Source organism: Poeciliopsis prolifica, unplaced genomic scaffold (genome assembly GCF_027474105.1).
Source record: "Poeciliopsis prolifica strain line A6 unplaced genomic scaffold, Auburn_PproV2 SCAFFOLD002, whole genome shotgun sequence".
Lineage (NCBI taxonomy): Eukaryota > Metazoa > Chordata > Actinopteri > Cyprinodontiformes > Poeciliidae > Poeciliopsis > Poeciliopsis prolifica.
The window spans coordinates 6,856,027-6,879,867 of NW_026562377.1; the positions used below are offsets into that span (position 1 = coordinate 6,856,027).

General features: G+C 37.8%; 1 protein-coding gene across 3 annotated transcripts in view; it reads right to left on the reverse strand.

The window, feature by feature from the left end:
* The window catches only part of pde4cb (phosphodiesterase 4C, cAMP-specific b), a 97,981-nt gene that overhangs the window by 73,631 nt on the left and 509 nt on the right, over positions 1 to 23,841 (reverse strand). For 2 of the 3 annotated variants that reach the window (XM_055056831.1, XM_055056815.1), the window contains exon 1: positions 4,676 to 5,080. In XM_055056831.1, the coding sequence (XP_054912806.1) occupies positions 4,676 to 4,878 (203 nt within the window). In that variant the 5' untranslated portion in view covers positions 4,879 to 5,080. Of the gene's footprint in view, positions 1 to 4,675; positions 5,081 to 8,699; positions 8,906 to 14,421; positions 14,472 to 23,841 lie in introns of those variants that run through there. The other variant, XM_055056798.1, reaches the window with a different exon arrangement.

Below are 23,841 nucleotides of genomic sequence, written 5' to 3' on the forward strand. Positions count from 1 at the left end.
CGACTGGACGGCAACAAACGACCAAGACCCGACGAGGAAACAAAGGACACAGGTGGGGTTAAATACACTTAGGGTAATCATGGAAACAAGACACACCTGGGAGAAATCAAGGGGAGACAGAAAAAATAAAGAAACTCAAAATGAACACAGAAAAACACAGAACATGACAAGACTAATATCGCCTTCATTTAGTTGACTTCACTTCACAAATGGTCCAGGGTGCAGAACGGTCGGCTGCACAAACAGACAAGGATTCAAACCAAACGTGTCATTTTATGGGTAACTTTCACCGCTGCAGCGATGGACAGCAGCCGTCAGTAGCTCATGATTAGAAAGATATCAAACATTGGATTATGGTGAAGCTACGCGTCTAACCATTAGTAGTAACCACGGAGACAACGCCGCGCCCTCGTGCAGCCTAGCATGTATGGAAAAAAGCTGTTAGCATCTCGTCTTTTGTATGTTTTTAATTCTGCTCCAGTGTATGTGATATAGTATTATATATAGTATTATAAATCATGTGGTGTCGGTAATTAGATCAACACATCAGGAGGGAGGCGGTTTGGGTCGGTAGTTTGTAAGCTAGCTGTTTCTAGTTTCTGTAAATCCCGGCGTCTATGAGCCCCGACCAGGTTTGTGACGCTCACAGGCAAATTAGTTTGACTCAAACAAGTAGAAACTGGCAAAAACAACTTTTCCAGCGCTTTTCCAGTCCTACACACCACTCAAAGTATTTTAACTGAACCCACATTCACCCATTCACTTAAAGTCTGCAGAAAAACTCCTCTGCAGGTTTGAATAAACAGGCTGAGGTCTCATCTGCAACAGTGCAGCTGCTTCCTCTGTCTGATGTGGAGAAAAAGCTGATTTACCGATCTGTCTCTGCTTTGGACCTGAGATTAAATGAACACAGCATTAATATCTTCCAAAATAAGCCTGAAAATGCAGCTACAGAAGAATAAGTGACTTTTCCTGCTGCACCTCTTTCACTGAATTCACAAATCACACAAAACACATCTGCATACAAGTTCTCCACTGAAGCTCTATGAAATCAGAGATCAATCATTAATTTGGGCAAATGTGAGAAAAAAACCGCCTGTTTTAAATTAAGTGTAAATCACACAAGAAGGATTTAAGTGTTAATCTAAGACATGCTGGCTTGTTGAGTGTTAAATCAATTCTAATTAATCTCCAGGAGTTCAATAAACAAACCAAATACAATCAGCCCACTTTAATGGCTGGTTGTTAGCAGAAAAATGGGTTTTATTCCAGCCTCTCAGCGTTCCTGTTATATTTTATCAGAGTCCAATGACGCTTTGTGAGTTGGGACAAGTCACGGCATCGCTTCCTGATAGCGAGTGGCGTCAGGGGAGCTGAACTGACAGTGACTTTCATTCTGCTGCAACCAGTCACGGACATGTTTTGTTGGCTTTGCAGCATTTCCTTTTCTTCCTCTTTGCAAACACGGTCCAAATTTGTCACATAATCCCAGTATTAGAGCTGAGCTGCATGACTCAGCAATTGTGTTAAAGTGAAAATAGATATAAAAATTGTTTCTACACAGGAAGTAATGGAGTTTTGTGCCAGTTCAGAGAAATCTGTTGAACCCAATCTGTTGTGAGCATGGTGGTGGCGCAGGGGGCAGACGGTGTGTCACGGGTTCGAGTCCCAGCCTGTCGACCAATGCCTCATGTCTTCTGTGACATAAAAGTCACTAGAAACCAAAAAAAAATTCTAAAAAGTAAAACTCTTAAGTTTTTTTATTTTCCTTTCAATCAGTTCTGAGCTAGTCACAAGCTTAGAACTAGCTCTCGCCCCATTCCTATCTAACCTACAAACAATATAAGTACATTACAACTGTTAAGTCTTAAGCTTTTTAATTCCTATTTACATTCTTCTTCTTTGTGTCATCTAAGCTTTGCGCTGCGTTTGCCTATCAAGATGGCGGTTCAGTGCTGAGGATCACCTCCGTTTCAGACTTGTGGGAAATATGTATTGATTCTGATCAGGTAACATAACGTGTGACACGTTACGATAAACATCGTTACTGATTTACTGTCCGGCCCTACCTCTCTGTCAAGCTGTCTGTGGTTTTAGGAGGGGGTTAGAACATGAAATAATAACACAAGAGCGAAGAAACTCCACAGTTTATCTCCTCTGGCAGCCTTTGTGTGCAAACAGGTAAGAAGAGAGAGCCGGCGCCTTGCCACAGCCTGACAGATGAGGGTTACAGAGGAGTTTGCCGTGAGCCAAACAATCCCTCTCATCTCCTCCATCATTCGTCAAAGTGTGAAGACCTGAACACAAAGTCCAGCCTGGAGAGCAGGAGACTCCCACTCCATCACACAGCTTCACTTCTTGGCCTCTTTACACCAAAACAAAACAAGTAGCATCATTTTGGCAGGTAAATTTGATCCAGTAAGTGCATGTTTCAAAGCTAAAGAAACCATACACATTAAACAATGCAGCTTAATTAACCAAACTTTGAAAAAGAAACTGCACACCAGGTCAAGGATAGCATGAAAATTAAAAACGGCACTCATAAAGCTCCTCACAACACGCATAGAGGATAAAATATTCTCAAGAATACAAGCTGTTGGGCATAATTTGTGCCAATATCTCCTCAAGACCAGCTCACTGTCCACTGGGGATAAAATGGAGTGTGGAGTAATCGACTGTGAGAGCGAAACATGAGAAGTTGTCTCTGTGAAATCGATGGCTTTTAAACACCAGAGACTGTTTCCATCAATGAACAAAACTCACTGCTGATGAGAGTTATGCAAATTTCTATTGATCCACATTTACAGCAAACTCTTAGGATGAGAACTAAAACAAATTAAAAGCAAATGACTAATGCATCTAAAAACAAACAGAAAATTAACCATTAGGGAGCAGAACTGAGATTCACTAATGGTTTGCACATTTTTAAAAGTGAAACTGATTTGTGTTTGCTATTTTAATTGTTTTATTTGTTCAATTTAACTGTTGTTTTTCAGCAGAGCCATAAAGAGAGGCAAAACTGCAAACCGACTTCAGCTAATGACACGTTAGCATGTTAGCCTCAGAGCTAGTACAAAACAATAACAGTAATACTATCATCAAAATATTAATTTAATTGAAACAGATCAAGACTTGCAGCAACTAAAAAGAACAAAATTCAGCATATAAAAAAATGAGAGCATTAAGAAGAAATGTTATTTAATCACCATGTTATGGCAGAGAATGATGGGAAACACTTGACAACTGCCCCACAGACAGATGCTGAGGTCTTACACATGGAAGATAAATCATATGTGGAAAGTTCAGTGGAAGAAAAATAAAGTTGGAAGAAATAGTCAATACAATTGATGTATATTTATCATTTATCTTGATTATGGGATTTGACAAAATGGAATATTTATTGCTTGTTTAATAACTGATGACTGCATGATGCTGTTGTTGTGCAAAGCACTTTGAACTGCCTTGTTGCTACTCAAATAAACTTGACTTGACTTGCAAAGCTCCAAGAGTTTGGAGGAGATTTGAAAAACGCAAACTTCATGTGGGAGCTGCACCAAAACACACATGATCCAGGACAATATATGGCACTGATTCAGAAACAACATCAGAACCTTTTTGCCAAATCTGAAAGAGAACTAGTTGCTCAACGGTTCAACTGCCTCTTTTCAGATTAAAATACTTTTTAATTTTATTTAATAATCAATATAGTAGAGTCTGCAGAAAAAAAGAGGACAGAATCCAAGTTGTGCAGAAACTTGAATGTCACAAACATCAACTTCCGAACAGGAAGTGCCGCAGGTGGATCGCCCCCATGTCACGCCACAGCACCGCAGTAATCCATCCAAAATGGCCTCAAATGACGAGTAAATACACTACATAAGGAACACAAACATACTTTATTCTGAAGTAAAAATGCCTTTTTAAACTGGTTTTATATAATATTTGATTTCTTATGCTGAATTTTGGGTTTCAATACCTGTAAGTCTTAGTTGTCAGAAAACTGAAGCAAATCAGCCTTTGTGTAATGACTCGATATGTTTGTATTAAAACTACAGTAATAATAATAATTATAAATAACACATTTTTATGCAACATTAAACTATTCACTGTTAGCACAAAAATCTCAGCATAAAATAAAACTTCCTGCAAAAATTTGAACAAAATCTTAATAATATTGCAAACCATAATGAAATTTTACAAAAAATAATGATAAACTTTACACACCCTGATAGTTACATTATGTAACCAATCTGACAGGTTTACAACAATGACTGGAGAGAAAATAGTAATTATATATCAATACTAGTAGGGAATGGTGAGCTTGGTTCATATCCTGTAAGTTAATAAAAGATACAGAGGTTGAGGTTAAATGAAATTATTAATTCACTCCTTAATTAAAACAAGCACAGCCAGAGGAAGACTGGTGCTATGAACTATATGCTCTGCAGGTGTGCAGAAATAACACGAGGAAAAGAGTGAAATTGTGTCAAATTTGTTTCCAATTTATGCATCGTAAAATAGTTTCATTGAACTGTTGCAGATCCTAAAATAAAAAACGTCAGAGGAATGCATTGGGGAACTTATGCTTAGCAGGAAAACAAACCAAAAACCGTGTTTCTGATTTGAGGGTGTGAATATTTAGGGAGACCGTGCAGGGAGGGGGAGGAAGTGTTACCGTTTCAGTGAGGATGGCCACGACATGCGGGGCTTCTTGAGTCCGGGTCTCAGCTTCTCCAGCGTCCGGTTGCGGCACAGGTAGCGCTCGGTGTCCGAGTTAAAGCGCTGTTTGATCCGTATGTGCGTCCTGGGCTGCCGCCACAGATGTTTGGGCGGCTTGGCGAGCCCGGCTCCCTCTCTGCTCAGCGTCGCGCACTCCATTTCTCCGACAAAACTTCCTCTCGACTTTCCGACAAAACTAATTGCTTAACTGCCACTAATTAAGCGAGGGAATTAGCGCCGGCGAAAATCAAACACGCGCTTCAAACGTGGCAGAGCTGCGCGCGTGGCATGCCGGTGCGCCGCTGTCCACGAGCCGGAGTGCTGAAAGCGCAGCGAGCCGCTCAGTCCGTCCGCTTCCTGCTGCTTCTCTCCTCCCTCTGCTTCGGTCCTGCTCCCCTTTTATTGCTCCCAGACTCAACCTCAGCACCGCCTGCCAGCTTCCTCCCGCCGTCTCCATCTGCTTCCCCACAGTCCTGACTGTCAGCCTGCCAATCACGGATATTACACAACGTGCTGGCTTTGCTGAATTTATATGAGCAGGTAAACAAACCTCAATGGTCTGGAAGCTCATTTATTTCAGTGACTTCATCCTAACAGTGGACATGGAGCTCTGGAGCCCATTGAAAACCCAGTGGTTTCTCCACCAAATATGGATTTCTGAACTCTTCCTGAGTTAAAACGTTAGCATTGCTGTTTCTAAGTGAATTTGCATTATTTGAGGTCTGAAAGCATTGCACCATTTTTAAATTATTATTATTTTGACCATTTCTGATTTTCTGCAAATAAAAACTGAATTTTCACTTGGAATTTCAGAAACATGTTGTCATTAGGGCATAGAGTAAAAGAGCAATGTTTATTTTACTCACACACTTAGAAAACGTAAAATAAGAGAAACTGTTCATTTATTTACAGAGTTGTATATACACATGCACACAGTTGAAGCCAGATATTTACATACACAGAATGAAAAGACACAAAATCTTTATTTTTATTAGCTTAGTTAAAATTGCCAAAATGATTTAATTTTTGCCCAATGTTAGTTTATAAATAACTGAACAGCTTAGCACAGTGCTTCTCAAATAGTGGGGCGGGCCCCCTTTGGGGGGCGCGGTGCGATACCTGGGGGGGCGCGTGTGATCCTGGGGAACAGGCTTTTTTTTGGCCGTACTAGTAGAAAGTGTAATTGCGCACAGTAGGCGGCAGTGGCGCTCTCATTGTTACTTCTGTCACGTTTGCGACAGTGCAACATTTTACGACTTACAAGACAACAGGTTTGCCTTGGTTAGCAGTGTTAAGTCAACAAAAAGCTCCGACTGCGTTCTGTCTATGGCCTCCGTTATTCAACAACCCCCAACATGAAAAAGTTTTTCACAGGGATGAAAAAAAAGCGGAGAGAGACAAAGATAATGAGACAACAGAAAGTCAACCGAAAGCTAAGAAGAGGAAATACGACGAATCTTATTTAGCGCTTGGCTTCACTGTGACTACAGTTGGAGAAGAGGAAAGACCGCTGTGTTTGCTGTGTCTAAAAATGCTCGCAGCGGACAGCATGAAGCCAAATAATTAGCGCGTCACTTAAATACGTTACATCCCAATCACGCCGATAAGCCGCTAGAGTTTTTTCAGCGAAAGAAATGTTAATAAGAAAAAAATGTTATGCAGAGATGGATAGTCACGGTGGGGAGTGGGGGGCGCGAATAGTTTTCTTCTTGCTAGGGGGGGCGTAACGGAAAATAATGAGAAGCACTGGCTTAGCACAAAAATACATTAAATATCTATTATTATTGTCATAGCAACCTCCCAGACATCTCAGGTGTTCTGGTTCTGGATCTGCATCCCCAGAACCAGAGTGAAACATGGAGAAGAAGCATTCAGTTTCTATGTATCACAAACCTGGAACAAACTTTACTAAAACTGCAAAACAGCCGAAACGCTGACTACAAACCCAGCTGTCTAGAGTTGCTTTTGAAACATTATAAAAGAAACATTTCGACGTGCAACAATACCACTTGACAATTGTTGACTGTGTGTCCGATAACTTTGTATTTTTGTGTTTTATGATGTAAAGTTCCTTGAAATGCCTTATTGCTGAAATGTGCTATACAAATAAACTTTATAGGTTGATTTAAAAAAAAAAGAGCAACAGGTAGTCAATACTTTTAACAGGACTTGTTGCAGCCTTATGTCATAAAATGTCATAAATCTGCAGAAATTCATTATTTTGAGGGGGAAACATGAGCTGTGCTAGTCGCTAACAAGCCGTTTATCCAACATGACTTTCAGTGTGAAACAGTGATCATTACTCTGCTGCAGAGAAACTCTTCATCATTAATGTCTTAAAAACTGGAGGTACAGATAGGTCTCCAAATTGTCAGGTTTTATGTCTAGTCAGGAAGGACAGAGGCACACACTGCCTTGCTAAATTTATGCATAATAATAGCCTTTTCACATTTTTCGTGCTAAACTTACTAAATGTAGAATGGAGTTGGATGTGATTGTATGTGGTGCACCAGCAGAATGCAGCAGGAAGTGGCTGAGGCATCTCAACTTTCAACATTTTTATAATAACAACCAACAGAGACATAATGCATGGTTACTCTGGAGGAGCTGCAGCAATAAGCAGTTTAGAAGGAAGGAAAGATTTTAGCCATGCTCTCCACAAATCTGGCTATGAAGGAAGAGTGGAGCTGTTTGGAAAAGAATTAGAAAATGTATTTATTTAAATTAAACTATTTAGGTGTGTGGAGGCAAGCAGACACTGCACCATGGACAAAAATAAATATAAAATCTTATTAAAATCCATGTTAATTTGTGGCTGGAACATGATGAGATGTGGAATAGGTCAAGAAAGATAAATGCCTTTGCAACACAGGAAATTTACAAGAACTCACACTTGTGACTTTCCAGTGATTGTTTCCTTCCTGCTGTTGCAGTAACTTTAATTATCACCTCTAAATATAAAAATCCCCTTTCTATGAGCAAAGCTGCAACACGTACTTTCACTCAAAAAGATAAAGATGTTCAAAAAAACTGTTATGTCCTCAGTGGCAGCATGTTATGAACCTGTGGACGGTAAAATCCCTCAGAGGTAATGAGCTGCAGACATTTGACCTGCTGAGTTCAGCAAAAAGAGAGCCAGACTCCGTCATTGTGACAGGCAAACCGAACATCCAGAGAAACGTGTCACACATCATTCCTCCAAACCAACGTACACACATCACTTTCTGCAGGGCAGATAGAAACAAAGGTCATAAATCAGAGGTCTGGACTGAAACATTTCTCAGAAACTGTAAAACACCGATCAGGTCAGACGTCGCCGCTCATTTGGACAGAACATGATGGCTAACAATCTCACAGAATAACAAATACTGCTCTTTTCTAGGAAAGCAGCTTCCTTCAAGCTTTTCAAATGTTATCACTTTTTAAACATTCCAGCAGGGGAACAAACAGCAGATAACAGAAGCAGATTGTTAAAAATAGATTTTGAGGAATGTTTTCTGTAATGAACTGGTTCATCCAGGACGCAAGAAAACAAGAGAGCAAAACTATCCAGTAAAATAATAATAAAATAATACCGATTGCAATTTTTTGTCTGGTTACCAATCTTTAAAAACCTGATCAACCCATTCTGGCAGATACCAATTTCTTTTTATTTGAATGTCACTCAACATAGCAAGAGAGCTGCTGAATTGGTAACAGGGGAGACTATTGTTAACTGCAGAAACAACACAGTGGGGCAGTCTGTCAGTCAAGCCTCTCAGATGTTGGTGGATTTTATAGGCCTTTGCTTTACATGCAAGTATCAGCCGACCTCCCAAAATGAAAGAAATCTGAGCCAATTTTTCTTTACCTCTATAAAATAATCTACCCCGCTGAAAAAGCATGAGAAAGAACAGAAGAATAAAAAAAAACATTTCTCAGGCTCAAAACTGGAGAGAAATAAAGTAGGAAAGAGAAAAAGACTGAAATGTCTCACTGACCGGAGCTCATCGCGGCTGGCTAAGGCTTGGCTGTAAATCTCCTGCAGTCGTTCAAGTGGGATAACATTAATGGCGGACGGACGCCGCGTCTCTCGTGGATGCTGGTCCTGACACGAATGTCTCCGCCACAGAGGAGGCACCAACAACGGGCCGGAAAAACGGCGCCGGACCACCTGCTGGACGGTCGGAAGAGACTCCCGACGATACTGCAACGCAAAGGAGAAAATAAAGTGCATTAATTTGCAATCGAATGGTTTTATCAACAAAAGGCTTTTTTATTTAATGCAACGGAAACATTTTTAGGTTTTTAGTCTCCATATCTCAGCTCACAGCAACATGTTTTAATGTAGGAGCTGCTACTAAAGGAGAAAGACTAAAGTTTAAAATATAAACACAAAATTATAACATGTCAAGATATGTGAAGTTCATCCAGGCTGCAAGGCAGCGAGAGAGAGCAAGACTTTCAGCAGATGGCAGGGAAGCTGTATAGATGTAAATGTCTGCAGCCATTTTAAAAATCTCAGTGGATTTAAATGTCTAAGAAAAAATGAGAAGACTGTTGTTTTAGTAATAAATACAATGAAGATAAAGAGCCACTGCAGTGAACCCGACTGAAAACCTCCTGGTTATTCCACCAAATGTTGATTTCTGAACTCTTCCTGAGTTAAAGGAGGAAAGTAGTTCGTAGAATAAAAGAACAATGTTCATTTTACTCAAATATATAAAATCATAGAATTGATCATTTTAAGTGTATTTTTTACTTTGTTAAATTTACACAAATTATTTTGGAACTGTCGCAAAATTTAATTGAGTCGAGGTAAAATTATGCAACATATTTCTAGTTCACATTAAGACAAAATTATTGTTATTACAGTTAACAACACTTAAAAACCATCACATCTAATCTGTGCATATATTTTATGTAAATTCCTTAGATGAAGATCCATGTGTGCATAACAAGATGTGAGCTAACATGATTACTGTCACAGTTATAAATAGTTTAAATAAATAAGTCTCTGAATAAACAATGAATCCACATGTGTTGATGAAGGGACATCTGCTCAGTTCGCCCTCAGGGGACGGCAAACACAACACAAACACTTTTCACATCTGACACTAAGTAAGTAGTTTGTTTGTCTTCTTCCCTAAGCATCAAATTAGCTGTGTGCGTGTTGTGTGTTTGCTCTCGCTCTTCTCATCCATTAAATGTCCGGTGATGCGGAGCAAATTGATAAGACGACTGGATGACAGCTTTGTCTGGCTCAGAAAACAACTCTAAACGCGCGGCTTGGGGTTAGCAATAAAAAATCAAAATGGCTTCTCTTAAATTAATCAAGTCAAGTCAGATAAGAGAAGAAAGAAAACATGGGAGCTCAAAGAACTTGTGTTTTTTTATGATACTTTGGTTAAATCTGTGTTTCGGAGAAGATCTGAGCATTGACGGATATTGATCTCAACTGTTCTGACCGATTCTCTCAAGCATGAAAAACAAAACATCAGCTTCTCACTTCACCTGTTACTGCATTGAACAACATCTCAGATAAAATCTCTCGTCTGATTTGGCTCCTTTTTTTTTATTTTTGTTTACAAACATCCCTGCTGCAACCTCTAAATACGACCAACATAACATAAAATTCCTCTAAACGTCTTTATGCGTCAGAAGTTTGCATTAGACACTACCCAACCTTGTTGGAAATGTCGTTTTCACCTGATCTGGTAATAACGGAAGTCATTTGTGGCGTGGCACAAGCCACAGTGAAAGAACTTGAAAACAAATTATTTTAATTCACTGCTTACTTCTCACCTTTTCACAGCCGTCCACTCTCGGTGGCAAGAAGGTGAGATTATTGAATGACCTGTTTTGCGAAGCCACAGGGCAGAACAGTGGCTTTGAAAGCCGACATACGGATGAAGCTCACACAGCTGCACATCATTAAAGAGTAAAATTTCAGCGTACAGATTTATTTAGGCGGTCGTTTGAAGACGAGCTGTAAAATCAAGCGCAGACACGTTGCAACGTGACGTCACGTGCACAAGATCCCGCTACCATTGGTGAAACGTTTGCACGATTGTGGGGTTTTTTTTGTTTTGTTTTGAATCCTGATACATTAGTGGGGCTGTTGTCAGTGAGTTGCCGTGGCAACCAGTCTGCAGCTGACACGCAGAGAGCGAGAAAAAAGAAGAATATGAATAATAACCGGACTGTCGATCGCGGCAGCAAGTAAAAGAATAATCTTTTTGCCCAACAGCGATGTGTGCATTCGTGAAATTTCCAGACATAAACAGAAACATGCAAAACGTCTATAATTACAGAAGTTGTTCATAGACTAAGGGAGTCCAAAGTGTGGCCCGGGGGCCATTTGTGGCCCTCAAAGTAGTCTTGTGTGGCCTTTTGGGAATTATTTAAATGGGCATCCAGCAAATGGAGACTTTTTGTGTTTTTCTTTGATTTTCAGCAACAAATCTTAAACAGAAAAGTGTATGTTCAGATAATAGACCTGCTGTCACAATAACAAATGTTGCTGGATGATAAATTGTTGCAGGAATTATTACAATAAACATTAATATTATTGTTTTGAGACTATTTTTGACTATGAATTATAGCATATTCATGCAAGTTCACACTTTCAAAGACCAATAAACTTTAATTCTGTAAGCGTTCGAATTAAATGTAATTCTCCTAGTTTTAAATCTCATTTTCTCGCTGAAGTTGGGATTTTTATTCAGTTTATTTACTACAGCACCATCTTTGTGGTTATGCTTCAACATGTTCCTTTCTCGCTGTGAGGTGTTGAGGGTTTTTTTTGCCTCCCTCTCACCCATCGGCAGCAGAGACGAAGCAGCTGGCTGCGTTATCGCCTGGTCAGCCTCTCGCCACGACTCTCACAGGAAGTGAGAATGAGACGAAGGCACCAAAGCGCCTGCGATCAGACAGGAAGGTGGGTTCTCAGCAGGTTTCTGTGTTTGCCACGCTTCTCCATGAAGGAAGAGCGCCGCGCCGCATCAATACCTGTGAGTCAACATCTCAGCCGAGTGCTTTGTCATACGTTCAGCTCAGTGAGGCACGACGCAGGCAGGCCTGAACCCACATCTCTCCCCCATTAAGTCACTGGGAAGTGGCATGTCAACGCTGAGTGCGATCACTCTGACGCAACATGGCCTGGGAACAAACTCTGACAACAAGGGGACTGAAAATAACTCCATTTTAGTTCTGGTATAATATAGACTTCAACATGAGACCTTTTCTTTAACACCCACAGATAAAAACACTGACACAAATGCACTCTGCGGATAAATAACACACAGATTCACTTAAGGGTTTCGAGGTTTTTTTAGGTATTGACTCCATCTGATAATATACAATGGTGATTCCGCTGCGCTGTGACAATCGCCAAATGTATTTATTTAAAACAAGAAACACACAGGAATAAAATAAAATACAGACAGTAGAGAACAAGAACAAAAACACAATATCTAAGAATGCGTAAATTATGTCAAAATTTAACTAATCTCTTGAAAGCATATATAATTTAAATTGAAGTTTGTTACTCTTGGTAACTTATTTTCTATTTAAGTATTTATTTGCCTCCATAAGTTTATAATCTTGTATCTTTTTACTTTTTAATGTTGTCTCTCAAACTTCTTCTCTTTTCTCATTTGCATTTCTGAAAAAAATGTGGCAATTATTCTTAACTGCAGCTAATCAAAGGCTGTGGAGTCACACAAGAAATCCTCCAGACATCAGCCCTGCTTTTCATGACAAACAAACAAGAATCATTCATTCTATTGTGATCAGAATAAAGGAGGCTGTTTCACCTCGTTAACGAGGCTGGATGCCTCAATAAACCAAATCCTGCATACTGTCATTACTAAGCAAAAGATAAAGTGTAAATAAATTGGAGTATTTTCTGCTATTTAACCAGGAAGCAGCTGATGGTGTTGAAAGTTTACTATAATCAAACCAAAAACACAAATTAACCAACATATTTCATAAAATAATCATAAAATTTGAAATAAAAAAGGACTGAATGTATGATTTCTCAACCTTTCTCATTATTACTCATGTTTTAAAGACATTTTAGCTTAAAATAAACATTGCTGCTTGTGCATTTATTAGATTTCTCAGAAAGAGTGTTGATGTCAGGACATAATAATGACATGAAATATGCTAAATGCAGCCGTGCAGACAGGCTGCTTCTGACACGATTGGGCCATGCATTATAATCTTATTTCCAGGAAATTTCCACTCAGCCGCCATCTGCTCTGCAGGACATTTACACTCCTCTATGGTCTCACACGCCAAACATACGCTCACACGTCGAAGAAACGCGGCACACAAACAGCAAAAGAGCTCAGCGTGTGAAAAGTGAGAGACGGCAGAGAACATTAACCCTTTGTAAACTCATCTCAGCAAGAAAAGCAGAGAAGTCAGCCGTAGAGGAGAGAACGAACACCGATCCGTTATGACGCCGAGAAGAGCAGAAGCGGTTTAAGCCTCCCTGCTGGGTCGACATGTGCGTCGCAGCGGATCGCCAGAGACAAAAAAAAAAATAAATACGTTTATGTTTAATGTTGCCCAGAAGTGCAGAATGTAATTAACGTTACTCCAATTGTGTCACTTCAAACCGCCTCCATGTGGGTTTTTCATAATTAACTCTATTAACTCTGCAGGCTGAAAAAGAGCTTTTTCTAAAAATAAAATGTTTATTTTCAGTTCTTCCAGGGGGATACTAAAAGATAAAATGACTGAATGTCTCTTAAAAATTGGGACGGATTCTACAGATAAAAAGAAAAACAATGACATATTTTAAAGAAAAACCTCACAAGAGTCTGACTGTTGCTTTTCTATGTTCCTACAACAGGAAGCTGTGCTAAAATTACATTTTGGGGCAGATAAAAATAATTAATGACAGTGAAAAGGCAATTTGATAAAATAATTGAGGTTAAAAATGAGAATAATTGGAGATTGGCGACATTTTCTAGACAGAGTTCCTTTTATGTCAAACTTCCATATTTTTTAAAGCCAAAAAGTTTGAACAGAGAAAACTTCACCTTGAATTTAGAGCAGATAATTTGACAAAGATCAGGCTAAAAAAAATAAAAAAATAAATAAAAGACAGAGAATGGTTGCCGTATTTAGACAAAATTATAAGTAACAAACCTGTAGAACCAGAATAAATTCTCAATATCCTCTTGTTTTTGCCAGTTTAAACGACCCAATTCAAATCTTATCCAAAAAGATTTGGATAATTTAATTTCAAATGTGGTACTAAGTCAAATAAATATCCAATTGTTTTCAAAAGTCTCATTTTATCCGACTTTCACATCACTGATGTGAAACAGGCGTCATAAATGATTAAATTTAGTTTGCTTCACACTAAAAAAATAACTAATTAAAAAGGCTCTAAAGATGAGCTAATGCATTTTCAAATGAAGGTTTTTCTTCCCCCTAACAAATTCACAATCACATATTCTCTCTGAATACATTAACACTGAAATAGATAAAGGTATTATTAACATTCATCATTAAAGGCTTTTCACTCAGTGGAGCAAAGATTATTTGATCAGCGCCTCTGTGAGCCTGTTTTTGTTTGAACATGGAGCTGAAGTAAGAAGAAAAGCTTTTATAACCTTGAAACAATTCAAGTTGACATCTGCATTTGACAGGCAGGCGGATAACAGCTGCATAAAAGAAGAAGAAGAAGACATTAATCTTACTTACCTGAAATCGAGACATTGATGCTGGTTGGACGTCCAACAGTGAGACAGGAGCTGAAACGAAAACAGAACAACGTGTCAAAGTGATGGACAACTTTAAAGGTCTTCTGATACTAAAGAAAGAGAAATAAAAATAACACACAGAAACTTTCTGGTTTACAGGTTTGTCACAATAAAAAATAAATCAAGAGAAACTCAATCATTTCCATTTTTTTGATTTATTGTTTTTCTCTTTCCTCGCTCTTCAGTTTGGTGTTTTGGTCCCAACTATCCCTTGTTTTGAAAGATAATTTTGTTTACAGACTTTATAATTTATTTTATTTCTTGTTTTCTTTATTTATTTTGGATATTTAACACATCTATCAGTTAGACTGTTTAAATGTTTAAATGTTCATTAGAATTTAAAGTTTATTGACCTTTAAGAATGCAATCTTGTGTTTTTATGCCATTAGTAATATTATATTGCATTAAAATGTTCTCTAAACAACAATATTACAAGTTCTGGGACAATTTATCATCTGGCTAAATTTGTTATTGTGTCAGGCATTAAAGACAAATGCATCATTAGAGATTAAAGTTGTTCATATTGGGCTTTTAACCTTTACTACTTTGATATAATCATTCACTCTTATGAATTTTAATACATTAAATACAGAATAAATAAATAAATGTATGGAGAACGATTTGCAAACTCTTCATCTGACTCGTTTCCAGTCAACGAATGGACCAGAGAGAGAAGACAGAGGAGCTAAAAGCCCAACCAGAAAGTGACATCAATTTATTTAAACACTTTTTATACTTTTAACAATGAAATCGGATCTACAGAGTGGACAAAAGGTTCACGTTTAAATTACCTCACAAAGCTTTTCAGAGATGATTGGGAACAAAAGGTAAATTAACTTCAGGTCAGCCTGTCCTTCATTAACACCTAATCAGAGCTACAATTAAAGACTCCAGCAGAGACTTGACCTTTAGTGCTTTTATTTGACATTTAATTTACCGGGTTTGTCTGCTTCTCTCTGATACACTGATACACTCCACCCACAGGAAAAACTTAAATAAACTCACCTTCTATCTATTAGTGGAGGAAAATGCCACTTTAGAAAATAACTGCTTCTTTGAAAAATCACAATATATCAATAACTATCGGCATCCCACTGAGAAGCATGAATCAATCTGCTTTTTGCAAAAAAAACATGATAGTTTTCTTTAAAAATTACAACAAATTTCCAAGAGTAAATCTTCATCCATTTTGTTGGGGAAATATTTGTGATTCTAAACGAGGTTTTTCAGCTGAACTGAAGATAAAAACGTTTGAAACTTTCTGCACCGTGACATAAATCTGACATGATACATAAAGATACATTTCTGGAGCCACACTTTAATATAAAATACTTTCTTTTTTTTGTTAAATCTCAGAAAACTGCAGCAAAGACTGCCATCATGGGGTTAACAAAGCAACCATTGGGTGCCATCTAAACCTGGGATCTTTGTCAGAAAATATAAACTCCTTAAATTTAATAAAAATAAAGTTGATCAGAAATTTGAGAACTTTGAAAAAAACCAAAAACATGCAGCCAAAAATGGTCCTACAGACACAAAACCAGCTCTCTTTCCTGGCCTTCAAATATATAAAACAGAAATACTATAACAAAATGATGCTCATTTAAATTCCTGTGGTGTGAGTATGGAGGACACTGAGGACAAAATCAGTGGATTTAATTTTCTTCCAAAAATACATGAGGTTTCCTAGATGACTTTCTCACATTTCTTAGGTCAACAATATTCTTCAACTGGTGCAACAGCATCTCCAACGTTGCAGGATTTTGTCTGAACTTCCACTAGAGGGCAGAAAACCGCAAAGTCATCCATGATAACAGTGGAGTACTGATGTAATTATTTTAAAGAAGAAAAGAATTCAGACGTATAGTTCAAGCTTCACTTCAAGCTTTTCTGGACAAACGATGTTTGCGTCTCAACTGTTTCTCTCATAATCTCAGTTCAGTCAAAGTGAAGATATTTACAGATTAAAGATTTTTATTCCTACTTTTCGGTCATATGTTAGAATATGTCACTGTGCTGGAGATGCAGACAACTAGAGCGTCATTTGAACTGCAGAACAAGTGATACAACTAAATTAAAGTGGAACAGGAACTACCAGGACCTGGTAGCCCAGTTGTTTGCTTTTTGGAGAGCTGCAATTTATTATTGTCAAATAATCCTGTATTATATTCTAGTTGTAGCGCAGGTCTGACCTGAAGCAATAAAACAACACGTCACAATATCCAGTTATTAGTTTAAATTAGTTTCTCGCTACAATGAGAGAAACTGAAGAGCAGAGTAAAAAATAGAGCCTGAATACTTTCATTTTTCAGTGTTGATACTTGAACCTCAGCCTTCTGCCAAGAGCAAATAAACAAAGCAATCATTTCCAAAAAGGTTTTTAGGTCTTCACAATATTTTTGATCTCTTTATGGAGTCGGAGCATCACAGAACTAAAAACAGCAGCGACACTATTTATTCAAACACGAATTTTACATTAAACCTGAATCAGAACTTTTATTAAAATATCCAGAACCTCTGAAGGTAAAGCCATATGTTTATGCTTCAATAAAACAATTTATTCTCAAAGAGTAAGCAGAAGAAAAACTGCACTGGATTTCTTAGGAAATAAAACCTCAACTTCTCAAATTCTTTGAATGAAAACAGCATTTTCCTCTGATGTTTTCTTCTTCGTCAGGGTTTCATTATTAGCTGTCCAGCTCCGTCTGTTTGCTATGAGCTGCGGTGGCTCAGACGGGCAGGATGTGGAGAACTGAGCTGCAGATTTACACACAGATCGATCTGATCTGCCTCAGCTGGATTCAAATGACTTCGTGAAATACGGAAGCTCATAAAGGCAAATTTTATCTGCCTCTCAGCCTGATTGTAGGCTTTGAAAAAAAGCTCTTCACATCCTCGTTTTAAGCGTGGGATTTCCTTCCTTTGTGGTACAATAACATATTATCTGTATATTCTGTATAAATAACAAAGCAAATGACAACTTCACACAGAAACTAGAATTTATTCATCATTCTTTATTGAAATCAGAGACGTAGAAAATAATTAGTTATCGATAAAAATTGTGAATTTTTCTGTTTGTCCAAATAGAAATGGACAATAAATCAATAACAATATTTATCACAATAGAGATTAGACCAATATCTATAGATAATACAACTGATAAAAGTTTCAATAACTTTACTGAACTCCAAAGTATATTCTTCCACAAAAGTTTACTGAACTTTACTGAACCGCACAGCATTCTGGGAGATGTTGACAGATGTTTAGCCACTCAAATCAGCTAAGCTAGGTTTGTGGCATCAACTAACTCACTGAATCTTTGGTTACATAGCAATAACCTTTACAGAGATTAAGGTTTTGCCACTGTGCCTCATAACTGTTTAAGAATGAAAAACACTGGCCTGGAGTTAAAACGGTGGATAAAACAGGAAAAGTTGTGTCACTAGTTAGGTAGCACTTCAAATATATAAACAAAAACACGTGACTGAAAAATACATATTACCTCCCCTTTAATGAAGTGATAATTCAGCATCTTTGATTAGATTTTGCTAACCCAGAGCTCAGTGAAAACTTTTTTTTTATCAGTTATAAACATTTTTTTTCTGGCCATCACTACCTATAGAATGGGAAAAGAATGGAGAACTAATTTAACTTTGTAAAACTGCAGAGCAAATTTCACTGAAATGATAGATCTATGCAGGACTACTGTTTGGATGTAGGAAGTTCATTTTTAAGCTGCAGCTACAGCACACATCGTGAATCATTACTTGTGATTTAATGCCTTGAAGCTTGATGCATCGCTTTATTTCCAAAGAAGAAAAGAAACATTTCAGTGGCCCAAAAACCTCCCGGCCTCCTGAAATGCTGCTCTGCAGTCAGCAGGAGCTTTTTCATCTGAGCTCTTCGCAGCTTAAAAATGCTTTTTGGCAGTGGCAGCCGCAGCAGTGAGAGTTCACTCTGACATTCTGCTGTGAGCGTTTCTAAGGGTATCACTTCTCAAAAATAACGACAGCCTGACTTTCCTCAGGTGAGAGCTGACATTCGGTGTTTCTCCAAGGAAGACGTACTTCCACGAAAAGCCACAAATGTCTCCAACAATTTAATTAACAAAAATGTCTCCATCCCTCAGGTGACACAACTGACTGTAATGATCTCTGTTTTTTAATATCAGGAGGTTTCCTGCTAAGACTGTGGGTTCTGCAGCAGAACAACCAAAACTTCAGACACTAATAAGTCTCTAATTAACGTAGATACAGCAGGCAGGTGAAATATTCAGTTCAGGTCAATTATAAAGCACAGACTAAAAAATAAACTTTACCGGTTTGGTTAAAGTTTCAAAACAATGATCACGTTGATTTTTATAGCAATGTGAAAGCAACCGCAATGGTTAATCCATGTTATGCATATCCCTCCGCCTCAACATCAAGCAACCACCACCAACAAGAAAATAATTTAAAACTGCATATAAAATAAAGAACCTAGACCTTTTCAGGTCTTCCAGGAAGACTCCCATATCTTCCCATATATGGGAGTTTTAGTAGACTCCCATATCCATTTCTGCTCAATAAGTCAGGCATATAAAAAGACAGACTGGAGGAGCGTGTTCCTACAGAGCACTTAACCTTTTCAAGGTTTGGTCGCATTACATCCAATAACTGCATTTTACTAGGATTTTATGGGACAAACCAACACAAGAACACAATGTTGTGCAAAAATGTGAATTGGAAGGAAAATGATACGTTGCTTTTAAAGTTTCTTCTTCCAGTGCCAGTGCTATTTGTTCTTTACCAGATTAAAGTCTTTTCAACTTTAATTTTGATACTATATTAATTGAACTTTGCCACAATGTTATCGTTTATCGCATAATTAGTGGGAATATTTATTGTCCAGTAAAACTAACCCTTTGTACATCTCTCTCAAATAAATAGATACAGTGTAAGCAAAATAAAGAGTTGCTTTTCCAACACTTATTACAAAACCTGCCAAAGGTTTAAGGAAAGGATCACAATTTAAAAAAATAAAACACATATGACATAAAAACACCAGATGGAAACGGTTCCAGTAAACATCAGATTTGGCCCATCGTGACACTGACGGTCAGGGCAGTCGTGTTGGCGTCTTCCTCACTGATGCAGTGATAACGATGAGCTGTTTCAATGCAAAGCAGATCTGGTGACGCGTCTTTATCGCATGCAGTGGGAACAGATTCTGCTCAGTTCAGCTCTTTTCTGTTTCTACTAAAACTGTTTCACTGAACGCTGAATAAGACCGATTCTGTTGCAGCCCAAGTTTTCGCATACAAATAAAGGTAAAACTATACACGATTTTAAATGTTTAAAAGAGGGTGATCACCAAAAAAAACATTATTTTTATTTGACTTTATTTTAAATAATCTTTACGTTTTCTTGCTGTTGTATGGAACCAAATAAAGCCTAATCTAGAGTTTTTACACATCTAAAAATAATACAAGCTTTTGAACATCCCAGAAAAGTCAGTGCCTCACCTGGCATAAAATGAAAAAACCATCACATTTAAATTTTCTGTTTTCTGTCCACATAAAAATGAAGCCACATGCTTGATTAAGACAACAAAAACTGTGTGGTCTCTCTCCAACTTGTAACCACGGACTATAGTGAGGATGTATGTGTGTATATTTGAGTCTATATACATAATTTAAAGCTGTGCTAATCAATAACGTGATAGACATGTGATAAATATCAACAGATAATACGTCAGATACGATATTCAATTATTTCACTGAGATCCAATCCAAAAACCACACAGCACTCCACCTCACAACCTGGTGGCTTCTACCAACTCTCTCACTCTTTGGCTGACTAGCAACAACCTATTGAATAACTGGCAGGGCTGCAGTTTAAGATTTCTCCCTGGTGCCTGACAATTGCTTAAAAGTAATCATTTAAAACAACAACATTGTGGATAAATTATAAATGGTTGGATCACCAGTTTTCTAGTATTTCAGATGTTTAAAAAAAAAACAAAATCAATAATTATTGACATCGACTGATACGAAATGCTTGTATTCTGAAGCGTCTTTCAGTCATATGTGACGGTTGGCATTGTTGTTTTTCTCTCTTAAGAGTGACACGTTTAACTCGATTTAACAGCTTTGATTAGCAGCTCTGTGAATTTGGTGCCAAAGGACAGCAGTCAGCGCTCGGGTACCCCTAAAGTTTCAAACCAAATCGTTCCCCAATTACCTCTTTGGCTCTGATTGCAAACTGAAGCTGTTTTATATGTGCTAAATGTTGCATTTAAATGAATGGACACAATATTGACTCAGGTTGATAAGAAAACAGGAGATAATTTATATTTAATCACTGTTTTTGCCAGGATTGAGGCAGTTGAGCACATTTTCTGCTGCATTTTCCGTATCTCATAACGTAGCTGTTTCATGTGTGGTTCAGGGAAAACCCTCCACAAGGCGAATCAAGGTCGGTAATAATTAACCTCTCTGAGGCGAAGCGCCTCAGCCGGATTGTCCAATCAGACATTGCATGGGGTGAAATCTCAAGGCGTCTTTGATGCCATCTTTACGGTGACGCACAGCTGATAGCCGATGTGCTTGTTAAAAACCTCTGATAAGAACTACACAGAAGTACTGCTGCACCATAAACACACTGCTGAGAAAAAAACGTGACTCACCTGCTCCTTACATCCACAACGACCATTCACGTACGCCTCCATGAATCATTACAGTTAATATAGATATGGCAGCTGGGGGTTAGAGCAAAGTATGAAACATAAAACCGGCCAGAAAGGTCCAGCTTCTGGCCCTCATTCAGAATATTTGCTGCTTCATTATGACTTGCTAAATTCAAAAATGACAAATGATTGCCTAATAGTACGCTTTTTTTTACACAAATATTCAAAGATCTTGTGAAATGATTGTTTAATTGACCAAAGTTAAGTGTTAAACTATGAATAATATCAGAGTTTTATGCCTAAACTCCCAGAAAACTACCATATAACCAGCTTTCTGACCTTATAGCCATACAAATACACATAAAAAACAACCTCAAGTAACCTTCAGAGCTGCAATTACAATAAACTCCAAATTTTACTCATACATCTATTTTCTTTGGCTACTTTACAATCAGATACATGTCTTTTTTTATTTAATCAAAGCCTAGTCATCTTCTCAACAGTAAATTCATTGGAACTGACAAGAAAAATACCCGTTTTTCCCTGACACATTATCAGTGAATCATGCATGACAGACAAAAGGCGAACTGAGGCATGCCTCTGCACACGGTTGCATCTCAGATCTCAGATGCTGACGATTGTATGGGGCGGGAAGGGGGAATCGGGCTCAGCGCTGGAGAAGAGCGCCATCTACTGGAGGGATGATGGGACAGTCAGCCCTGTTTACGACTGTCAAACTGATGACACTGAGAATTTTTTAAGTTTCCCACGACACAAAAACAGGCCAGACTGAGGAAACCGCATGGGGCAGTTTGAAAGTTGTCACCCCTCTGTGAGTGTAGAAGAAGAAAATCCCTCAAAGAAAGCTCCAACTTATGATGGATGAAGGAGAAGTTCTCACAGGTAAATCCAAAAATAATGGGATAAAGAACGATTTTAAACCACAAACGCACAGAAAAATTAGTAATCGATAATCTCCAGATTTCTTTGTTATTGCATAAGTGAGCAAGAAACGTAAACAGAGACACAACGCAAGTGATGAACGTAAAGATAACATCACTTCAATGTTTTTCTGAACAAAGCAGAAAGGAAAGGCAGAAAGTTTTGTCTTCGTCAAGCGGAGAAGATGCTCTTTGTCTGCCAGGGGTCACGGAGACGCAGTGAAGGAAGCAGATATGGAGGAAGGAAGGATATAAAGAGAGGAAAGGAGGATGGGTAAATATTTTGGGGAAACACATTCCATGTTGGTTTACTGAAAACCCGAAGAGTCCAACAGGGATTACTGCAGTGAGTAACTCGGAAACAATGCAGCGACGTCTTCTTTGAAAACATCTTGAAGATTATTTGACAAAAATGGTTATTGAGAAACTACGATGTTGAATCTATAGTGAAAAACATGAATTCTTCTAACAGATGAGGATTTTGTTTTGTAGGAGTTTCCAAAACAAACTGAATTGAATGACGGTGACCGTAAAACAAAAATCGCTTGTGATGTTTGTTCTTTACATATTTCACAAAATGACATTAGTAGGAATGACAACAAAGTATAATAATAGCATATTTATTTGCATTCCATATAATCATAAACTATTTGTGTTGACTAAAATGGGGTGTTTATGCTTTTAAGATCAAATATTTACTGCTGCAAATACTCTTATTTACACACAAGGCAGCCATAATGAGTTTTGAGGTTGAGATTAACGGAGAACCTACAAATTTCAATTTTAAATTCTGACATCTAAGGACATTTTTCTTAATGTTTCCCTTTTAAAACTTAAAAAACTTTCATGTGGAAATAAAATTGAGAATTGCCCCGGTGGCTGGGGCGATGGGCCGGTCATTCATCCAGCAGCCCGTCGTGATTTTGAGTTTAAAAAATCTTTAAAGTTGACAGGAAGTGTGAAAATATCACTTGATAATTATGTATTCTTGAAAGATTGGAAGATTAACACCTGAGCACCAACTATAAAGTCTGAAAAAATGCAAACAACTTAAAAAGACTGAAATAAATAAGCAATGCTAAGCCTGGTGGGGGCACAAGCCTGGTGGCCCGCCAGGCTTATAATACACTGGAGGAAACCCTGCTGTTCACATTCAAAAATACTTTCTGGATCCAAAAGGACATTAAATAGAGATATTTATACATATTTATATAATGAAGGACTCCTGCAAAGTTAATACTGTGATGAACTGAACTCGCCAGTTGCCACAGACTTACTCCAGACAACAGATAACATTATAATCCTATGATGCCACAAGCATAATTTTTTATACAAAGTCTTCAACAAAGTTATTACTTTAATCAAAAACATACCATAGCTAATAAATATGATTGGACACATCTTAAATATTCTCTATAAAAATGTAAAATTCATGTAAAGTTATTTTCTTTCAGCATTTCGGTTATGACAACTGTATGTTTAAAAACTTAATTTATCAATTTTTTTCATATTACTAGTTAAAATCCCACACTTAATTGAACTGTTAAATCTCTCTATGTAACTGAAATGATCAGGAAGCAGATGGGTTCAATAATTCAATACATCCTTCAGTAGGTCTTATACTTATATAAACTCACATGCAGCTCTGGAGGAAAACTAAGAAACCACTTAAAATGACCAGTTGTTCTTTTATTCTATGAAATTCCAAACAAAGAGCTTGTATTTATTTGCAGAAAATGAGAAAAAGTCAACAT